Here is a 10,343-nt window from a genome sequence, read left to right on the forward strand (position 1 = left end):
TCACGCCATACTGGCGCTGAGCGGTGATTCCTGCCTTGGGTCTTCTACGGATTCATGGTATATCGGGAGAACGTAGAATTTCCAGTTACTTCTAGGCACCAGATACGGTCGTTGCCAAAGACGCGTCACGTCCACGCATAAATGATTTTCGCCGATGGTGAACCTGAAAAAATTCTGCGTCCTATCGTTTTATTTTTGCATGAATAGAAGTTTTCTCAATGATAGGACATACCACTGAAGCAAAAGACCTGGTTCTTTTGCTGAAGGTAGATCTACATCACTTAGAAGTTGAATAGAGATCTTAAACAATACCTATGCTGAACATTACAAAGTGTTATAAACTGTGAACGATGGATAATCGTACAGTGGAGCTTCTCAGAGGCGGGATTATGACCTTCTGCGGACGGATAGAGTAGGAGTTCGGAGATGACACGAGGGCTCTGGAAGAGGATGAAGATTTATTGCATGCGTGGTTGGTCAGCAATGATTTGGAAGAGAATTCACTGGATGCATGTTTCTATCCAGTATTTTGCATTTCATTGCATAAGTATAAGCGCATACGTGCTTTATGTACTTCCAAAAATGCCGCATGGATAAATAATATTTTTCTCCAGTTTCGACCTACAGACGCTGATTTTTAAGTCTAATTTAGCGTTATAAACAAATTTTCTCTCCTATATAACACTCATTTTATACAAGAAAAATTAACTTGCCGTAACTTAGCAAAAATGTGTCCGCAGTGTTCGTTATAGATGCGGAAGATGGATAGGAGGCGGAAACCTATGTGGTTTGCAGTAATCTGCTTTTTTTATTTGGAAAGGATCCAAATGCCTGAACAAGGTGACCTTAAACAGCGTCGTATCACGTTTTCGTCATTTCGCACCACATCAAAGTCGTGATACGCTGCCTCTAAGGTTCTATGTAGTGGGATAAGCACAAGAGTTCCGGCTCCGAAAAGAACCCCGAACTGGGGTTCACAAAGTCTCAAACATAGGTCCGATAGGGAGGAGCCAGGCCCTCCTCAGGTGAAGGGGGTCTAGCCCAAGGGGTGCAGCGCAAGTGATGAGGATCCTTTCGCCAACCGACCAAAAGCAAAGGAGTCCTTTCGCCAGACGTTCAAAAATGAAGGGTCCCTTCGAAGGTCGTCCAGAAGTGAAGGGGTCGGAGCACCCGGCCCTACTATCGCTTGTATGGTCTCAAAGAAGGAAAATGAACGGCTGATCATCGGCAAAAGTGAAATTGTTTGGTGCGATGCCTCCCAGGAACCCTTTAGGTACCTATTAGCCGAATACGAGTGCATACTGAGCTGACAGGTGCATTCTTCTGGCTTTAAATAGATGATTCACCACTTTTACCTTAGCGATATCCACTCACTAGCGTGCAAGTTCTCAAGCGAAAGCACGGTTTCTGTTCTGCCGACCAAAATGAATGGCTGCAAGAGGATGTGAGCTCAAATTCAAGTGATAGCGGAAACCTGAGAGGGAACTACTTACTAAAGGTGAAATACGTAGCGCTTCTTCTTTCTCAATTGTGCTGTCCGATTTTGCTGTGTCAAGATGATCTCTGAATTAAAGAAGATTAAAAAAATGAAATAAATCTGCTTTAAAAAGAAGCTATATTGCAAACGCAACACATTTATACTGCTTTGACCCTCCACCGTGCGACTCCCATGTTAAAGGCATTATCCCACAGATCTCTGAGGTGGTACGGATTTCAGGTAGAGTATTCGTGTTACGGGATATTAGATTATGGAAAGGGTGGGGGGAAAGGAGGGAGGAGGGGGAGGGGGAGGGGGGACGTGGGTGATTCCGTAAATTTCTTCGTAATTGCCCCGTAAAAAACGGCACGGAAGATGCGGTCGAGCCGTGTCTGTGAATAAAGATCTCGAAGGATTTTCATCATAACGCATATGAAGAAAAAAAAGGATATGAGGGAAAAGCAAAAATACATAAGACAAGTAAGTTGCTCGCCTAAAACTTTCCTTGAGTGTGTTTTTTTCTGGGGATCTCACTTCATTTTTTTCAACTTCATGATAGTTGAAAATCAGAAAGAGCAGTGCTCCTTCCTGCACAAAACCCACTGCTACATATACTCCATACAACAATTTGCCAAGCTAAATTAGATTCACTTTCAATAGTTATCATTATGATTAGTTTCTCTCACCATAATTCGGAGCAATTGCTTCCCTAATTTACAATAATTGGTTCCAAATTCACGACGGTAGAGCTGCAAAAACTACTTCTATGCAGAAATTATGAACTTTTTACAAGCGTATTCGGTCAAGACAACACTAGCCGCTGTCGAACTCTCTGCTTAAATGATTTACTTAAATTAGTGCAGAGACTTGTAGTTAGACTCACTGGCGCGGTGTAGTAGACAAACAATGATAGAGGTACGATGGAGAATACTGTTGCTGCCACAGAAACGATGCTATAAGCGGTCCGAGAAATAATGCTCCGCGCATACTGAAATGCTCAAGTTGCAGAAACCCGAAACATTGCTAGAACAGATAGTACTTGAAAGGGTTATTATTCAGAAATTATTAATATATATATATATATATATATTGAATTTTGTTAAAAAGCAGAGGTCCAAGAGTGTTCTAGTCACAGGTAGCAACAGCAAAAAATTACTTGGCTGATCAAAGTCTGCTTTAACTGTCGAACTGAATCCACTGCAAACCAAGCTCTTAGCGATAGCGAAACATTATTAAATGTTACTTGCGAGAGGAGCTCTAGATTTCTTTCATTGCTTAACTTTGAGTTCATGCACCTCTTGCAAATCGAAGAACTGAAGTGAATTTATGGCGTCTATCTTTGTTGAAAGTGTAGGGAATTTTATATTTCTAATTTCAGAAATGCCGCTAACATTCTGCTCCATTTTGGAGGCCATTTCGAGCTAATAACAAGCTTGACATTCCAAGCACGCTTTTATCACCTATAGCTCATCAAATTTTACGAGGAAGTAACTGACCATAACCCGCAGTCTGTTCATATCTAGCAAGAAAAGAAGCAGAGGATAGAGACAATAAAAAAATCCAACCGAGGAAAAGGCGGTCAACTGGAAAGAGTTCGAGAAAATTTCACGTGAATGACATATAATGACAACATCAACTGAAAAACTAGCCTGGTGAATATACTGGTACTTCTGTTCGAATACACCTTCAGCATGATCCTGACATTGTGGTAATACAGGATACCACAGACATATGCAGAGCAGAACGACTATCACAACCTATATGGTATAAAAATTTTGAGAAACAAGATTGTCCACCGTTCAAAATGTTGTGTCATTGTCAACGATCGAAGGGGGTCTAGACAAAAAAGGACAACATATATAAGAACTTCTGCTAGGCAAACTTGTTCATTGGCTTACCTAAAGGACCCTTTGGAATCCTCGTCATTTTCTGTGAAAACGGTTTAGAGCGCATACTCACTTTAATTACTCCAAAATTCAGTTCAAATCGAGTGATCCTGCCGTCTTGCAATCTTTGACCGCTTAGATTCAAATCTCTTGATGATGACTCCAGTAAAGAGTATAGTAAAGCAAACGTAATGAGTACTGCGATAACACCAGCTATAAGCCCGACCACCTTAAAATATAACAGAATTCTCACAACTATTTTTCATTTCACATCGTGAGGAAAATGTAAAGTGAACGGTAGTAATTTGCTCGAAACACTTATGAACGAATTTCTAATCTCAAATAATCATGAAGTTCTAATCTCAAATAACCACGAGCTGGATTCCTAGCATAATATAGAGATGACAGTAGTCTGGTCTCTTCGTTCTTGCAAAATTACAGTTTCAGTGGGGTTCTATCGCAAGCGTACATATAGTAAAGTCAAAACGACATGATGCATGGTGCAGTTGCGTGAACGTCATTAATTACCTCATTTTTACCCAAGTTCGGAAAGATCAGATGAGGTTCCCAAAGTGAATTGCACGACTCTTTTGTCTGATGGCAGCAGCAAACACGACGTGTCCCTGTAAAAATCAAGAATGGACTGATCAGTTGCCATAATCATTGAGATGAAGATGTATAGGTTCTCAAATCCACTCTCGTTTACTTCAGGCAGCCATTAACACTGATTCTTCTTCTTTACGTAGCTCTATTTATGCGCTACTAAAGAAGGCAACACAAAAACACTTCACTGCAATCAAGGACTCCTTGCGTTGTTTTATTCACATTTCTCATAAAAGCTGTTTCAGACATAGTTCCTGAACAAAGGGTATGATTTCGAGAGCACTCACCTGTATCTATGCACGTCGAATGGTTATTCGAGAAAGACAGTGCGTTCCTGCAAACGAGAGATTTGTCAGCACTTATCGACGACAGACAACCAAGTCGAAGGATTTTGCCCTGAATAGAGAGGAATTAGAGTAGCATTTCATGTAGATCACCTTGAAATTCGGTAATCGACGGTCACCATTACGTTGAGTCCGCAGAACCAAACTAGCTCACGATTTGTATACTTTAACAAACGTCCATCTTTCTCTTATGTACACGAGGATTTTAGAATCCACAGTGATGGAAAGCGCGGTCCACAGAACAGACAATGAAGCTTGACCAAGTTTGACTACCCGCTTAGATGGCTGCTTGATGACCTCTTATCAAAGGCACGCTATCACAGAAAATAAGTGGAAATGGTGCCCTTGCTGATGGCGCGAAAAATCCGAACTCTTGCTGAAAACTGAATAGGATTGGTTCGGCTAGCATCCTATATAATAACGCGCTTAGTCCGAGTGTTTGTTTGTTTGTTTGTTTGTCTGTGTGTCACGAAAATACTCCACAATGATGCAAAACTCCACGTCGGTGAGGTGCCGAACCATCGTCACATGCATCTGATAGGCGAGCGCTTTACTTTCTCACCATTGTCCAAAGCTATTTAAACACGTATGTTGCCCTTGATAACGAAAACTAGTTCCCCTCATATGTTAGGGTAAATAAACTTTTATGTGAATGCATACTTCCAAATTAGCAAACTATCATACCATATAATAACGAACTTATTCTCCTACGTGTGTGCGTCCGTGTATGTGTGCATCTCAGTCAAGAAATTCCAAAAAGAGGAGACGGATACCAAGGCGTCGGTTTGGTGCGCAGGAGCGGTAAAATTGGGTGGGACGGGTTCCACTACGTCGGATTGGTGTGCGGGAGCCCCTAATCACATTTAAAAAAGGGACCTAGATCAGATTACACAATCGGATAGCTATCGTTAAAGCAGTAGCTTGCATGCGTGTGTCAAATTTCTGGAGGGAGGATTTGAAAAATGTGAAAACGACTAGCATAAAGAGGATAGGATATACGGAGGAACATAGCAGGGTGAAACGCTACGCATAGTCACCATGGACAAGAGACAGTCACTTTATTTTATTTAGCAAATTTGTTTGGAATTATCATTCAATAATTATTGTATTGGTGCACCAATAACTTATTCCAATTGCGTACCTGCCTGACGCCGTTTTACTCATCTCTAGTCAAAAATGCACCGAATCAAAATTGAATTCTCTACACTGCACAAAGTATTTTCGTGACACAGACACAGAAACACCACATACAGACTAATTACAGACAGCATCCAGACATATAAACCGTTGTTGGGAGTAGTGTAAATAAATTATAACCTCTTCGTGATGTATGACAAGACTGTAGCAGGCGTCATCTGAGCAATTAGGGGGAAAGGTGGTCGCACATCTTGCAGTTCTATTGTGCAGCGAACCACTGATATTGAAGCTGACTGGCGTCTTTCTAAAAGAACATTCTAAGCGTGCCTGAAAAAAAGATCTACTACGAAAGCTAAGAACAATACAACTAGTATTTTTGCCCGGCATTGAGCGTAGCCTTAACCCAACAGGTATTTCTTACTAATAGTTTCTTTCATAATGTGTGGAAGCGAATGTGAAAACACTTTTTTTGAGGTGCTCATCACCTCGATGTTGCTACAAGATGATTTATCCCGCCGGGCCATCACCGTAACCACATTTTGGCGTCAAGTGAAATGTGTTTGCCTACACATGGGATTTGACGGCAAGGTGATTAATTACTTATGCTAATACAATAATGATATAGTATTACGCCTTTATGGTATCTTTCACTATCTTCTGACGTTTGATGGTCGTATTTTCTCTTAAGGACGTTTGACATTTCTGATTCTTTTCATTCATACGTATTTTTTACGTTCATGTGTATTAGAGCAAAAATTACAATACTATAAAAAAACAACTACTACATCATGGAATCAGGGTGTAATGGAATACTCCTTCGTCATATGGGCAGGGAGACCCCTCTCCCCTCCTCCTTTACAATCATTCAGAAAAAAAAAAAACTAGAGGCGCACAGTGTAACATTTTTGGTGCTATTCTTGGCTATTCTGATACTAGCCCTAAAGGTATGAACAGAGATAGTAACTAACTGGTTTCTTTTTTTTTCATTTTTACTTCGTACAGATTTCTTTGGACCTGGGATCCATTTTTTTAAAGCCAAAACGGATTCGTTGAAGTTTTCCACGTTCAATTTTCAGAAGTAGTGGATAGTATTCGTGACATAATTTGCAAGTAGCACTTCAAAAACCGCGAAAAGAACCACAAATCGAAAAATTAGATGGCTCAAAAAATGACGGAATGAGGGCGTGGGTTACCGGCAAAATTCGTCGATGAAGCAACTTCTTCGAAAGGGATGTAGTCTGCAAGTATCAGTGGAATGAAAGCGAATGCAGTAGATTTCTTTATCCGCACGGACACCATAAAATTTACTGTGACGCTTGTAAACTACAGCCCAAATCATATCTACTATGGGAACAAGACAAAATTCAAAACTGCCTTGAACGTCGTCTATGAATCATTATAAAAATTGAACAATATTTGCAAATCTGAGCGGGTGTAGCGCAGTCGCTAAGAGTTTCCGCTATTTCCACGATCGATCGGATGTTCGAATCAGCTCTACTGCCAGCCAAGCCTTTCATCCTTCAGGGGTCGACAAATTGGTACCAGACTTGCCTAAGAGAATAAAAACGCCGGATGATTTGCTTTTTATTTGAAAATCTGAGTGGAATAAAATACTAATCCTTTAATCCTTTCTCTGCTTGTTTGAGAGCTACCCTACTTCTTCACCAACGTTTTCCCTTCCAAATAATGAAATCTATGAAATGGTTTTGTAACTGCACTGATTACATTCCGGTCAAAACGACTTGAAATCTGATACATTGCGTTGGCGACTAGGCAAGACCTCTACTCATTTTTCCTCTTTAATTGTATAGCTATTCATAGTTCAACACGAGCTCAACTCCCCACGCGATTGAACGAGGAATCAAGTTATTTTTACCCGACTGTACACATTATTCACTCGCACTATCTATGGTACAATTGGAAACAAAGATCTCACCCAGAGCAACGAGGAGAATAAAGGAGAAATGCGATTAAGTAATATGAATATGCCATACTAATCCAAGACACACGTAAAAAGTAAGACATACTCTCCGTTAGTCCTTATCATTATCGAAGTAAAATATAATCGAGTCAAAACGACATGAAGCACGGTTCAGTTCCGTAAGCGGTTGCGCTCGCTCGAACGAAGCGTTGCCGAACCTTGTACGCGCAGCCAAGAACAGCAGTTTTTTGGATCCAATAACATTATTAGATGAGAAATCAATCTCCTACTGTAATGGTGCTAAAAAGCGACAGCACTCCCTGCAAAAGGCCATCCTGACTGCTAAATCGAGAAGTGATGGTCTTTATATTATGGCAGCCAAAGGGGTTGGCATTGGAGGCTGGTTGAATAAATAATGTGGATCTTTACGTTCGAAAATTGAACGTCGTGAACACGTTTATTAGTGGTTGAAGGTAATGTAAGACGACACTGACGATGTTGGGGTCTCCGTGAGCAAACACAGAATTCGGGGTATAGATTAGGAGTACGAGCTTAACCCCACTAGATTCCACCTAATCGTTCTGAACCCGGAGCGTGCACAAGAGTCTCGCGTCTAAACTTAACTAAGGCGGTTCCCACGCCGTTTTTCAGGACTACTACGTGGGATTGAGTGGTTCCACAGTAACATACTTGCAATTTACATCCCGATCCCTTTAGTTCCCCATAGAGACTAAAACCATCAGTTACGTGATACGCTGTCTTTAAGAAGTGGATACATTTCCTATGAAACTTCTTAACGACAGCCCTAAACCTCACTTTCTATACTCATTGGGGTTGTTTATACCGACAAACATTTCTGGACGACGTGAGGATTTGCATACATGGATACTCCACTGATTATGGGTAATCGCTTTACGTGAGAATATTGGTTTTACCTAACTCTATTAAGTCTTCAGCTTAAGAAAGCCTTCGCAGGGGTTCTGATACTACTCTGGATATATGGTAGTCGTTTTCCATAGAAAGTGACAGAGGTGGATCCCACTCATATCTCCCTGCAGTCCGATTGCCGTAAGCAAGAGTTCCGCTCGATCGGAACCGCTAGCTCCACCGCTCCGGTTCGAGCGCAGCAGCTCCGGGACTCTGGTCGTTTTGATCCGAATATAACCAAGGTGTACGATACTTTTCAGTGGCAGCGTTTTGGCAAAATCTTAAATTTAAGTTTGTATATAAGAGCTCTTCCGTTCGTTAATTACGGATGATAAGCACCAGCTACTTTAATACCAACTTGTTTGCGTTTATTACCTTCTGTAGACAAGTGTGTGCCTGCAGTGTGAAAACGACGCAACTGCCTCCGTCAGCACCAGTTCAGCACAATATTAAGAAGTTTTTATTTTTAGCCTCCTACCAGCAAACAATGTCGCTTTTGCCAACTAATTACATGAATTACAATGCAGGTTCACAGGGTAGCTAGGCCAGAGTCAATTTCTTTGTCACTGCCTATCGAGGAATATCTATTGAGTTGAGCAATAACTTTTTTTCTCTTCAAAATGAAAACACACAAAAATAAGACAAGAATTCGTAGAATTTCCCAAGTATGCCATTCGATAGAATGTTCCTCAGTCCACGAAACAGTCCTATTCTGATTATTTCTTAACTATAGTTCTTCCGACTATTAAAATGGAAATGAAGTTGGCAAAGTGCAACATTTAAGTCGACTCCAGTTTTTGCAATTAATCGAGGCGATAGGGCCGCTAAAGGTGGTTATGAGATTTGCACTGTGCATAAAGGACATCGAATGAGACACGAAAAACTTGAGAAGGAACAATAAGATTAAGAAAAACAAAAATACAGAAGAAAAAAAAAACAGTAAGAGGCATCGGAAAAAACGTAGAAAATAGTTAGAGATGGTGGGGAAAAGAGTGGAGAGGGAGAATGATAGAATTCGCACCTTGCGAGAGTTCGTATTAGGCGTCGAATATTGCGTTGTCCGCAGATTACACACCTGCACAATAATTTCCGGCGTATAAAATAATATTTTCTGATTTTGAGTATTACGTCTTTGCAATCTTCCGTATGAGCCGTGAGTTCTTTTTTAAAATTATTTCTTTCGTTTATGTGTTTACATTGCTGGTTTTGAATGTTACGTCCGATTAATCTGTTGTAGTTTTTGTTTTCCTTTTTAAAAAAGTGGGAAATACTGAATTTTCTTCAATCAGCAGTAATCCGGTCGACCATGTTTTGGTCGGTTTTGAAAATCCCCGACTTTGAATTTCTACCAAAAATCAGAAAGTTCTAACATTGCTCCTTTTCCTACAAATCACTAATTTCAGCTAGGGCGACCTGATCGTCTGGATTAACTGCATGAAACAAATGGTGTTGAAAATGTTCTGTTATGTTCTCTTGATACTACACTATAGCAATCTGTAAAAAAAATCAGTAAAATTTTAAAAAAATCGGAATAATACCAAAATAAAATAGAATTCTCACAGAGTGAGAAATTCTCCTTTGAATAATGTATAATACTCTGAAAACAATTTTTATTTCTGGTGAGGATTTTTTATACTGGAAAAAATCGAGCAATGAGAATGTTTACAGAACTTTCACTTGTGTAAATTAGAATCATCAACGCAATCAATGCACCAAACAACGTGAAAGCAAACCTATAAATTCTTTTTTTTTTCCTTTTTCTAAATATAACTTTTTTCTATCAATATCACAAAACGCACAATATTCTTGTTGCCGGAACCACCAAAAATGTGAGTCATTGGAAATTTCATAATCGCAATCAATGTTTTCTATTTCTCCCAAACCGACTGACAGCACATGACTGTCATGTTTAATGGCAAATCTGTAACCGCACACTCTGAGTACAACACAATCACGGCCATTGCCTAACATTAATGGAAGCGTTTGTATCAATCCAATTCAATGCAATTACAGCATTCAAAGAACACTTTATTTTATCTAAAGCAAAA

The 10,343-nt window shown here is 40.1% G+C and overlaps 1 protein-coding gene across 1 annotated transcript; it reads right to left on the minus strand.

The window, feature by feature from the left end:
- RB195_012593 (uncharacterized protein) lies at nt 1–7,439 on the minus strand (the record flags this gene model as incomplete). The annotated part of the gene is made up of 15 exons (XM_064202032.1): nt 1–163; nt 233–300; nt 365–440; nt 1,356–1,432; nt 1,494–1,563; nt 1,971–2,113; nt 2,164–2,226; nt 2,361–2,465; nt 2,974–3,060; nt 3,127–3,234; nt 3,437–3,592; nt 3,892–3,986; nt 4,254–4,362; nt 5,628–5,751; nt 7,384–7,439. 15 exons carry the CDS (start codon nt 7,437–7,439, stop codon nt 1–3), a joined length of 1,500 nt encoding a protein of 499 aa, XP_064057913.1.
- Between the last annotated feature and the right edge of the window lie 2,904 nt (nt 7,440–10,343).

The sequence above is a fragment of the Necator americanus genome, chromosome V (genome assembly GCF_031761385.1).
Source record: "Necator americanus strain Aroian chromosome V, whole genome shotgun sequence".
Taxonomy (NCBI): domain Eukaryota; kingdom Metazoa; phylum Nematoda; class Chromadorea; order Rhabditida; family Ancylostomatidae; genus Necator; species Necator americanus.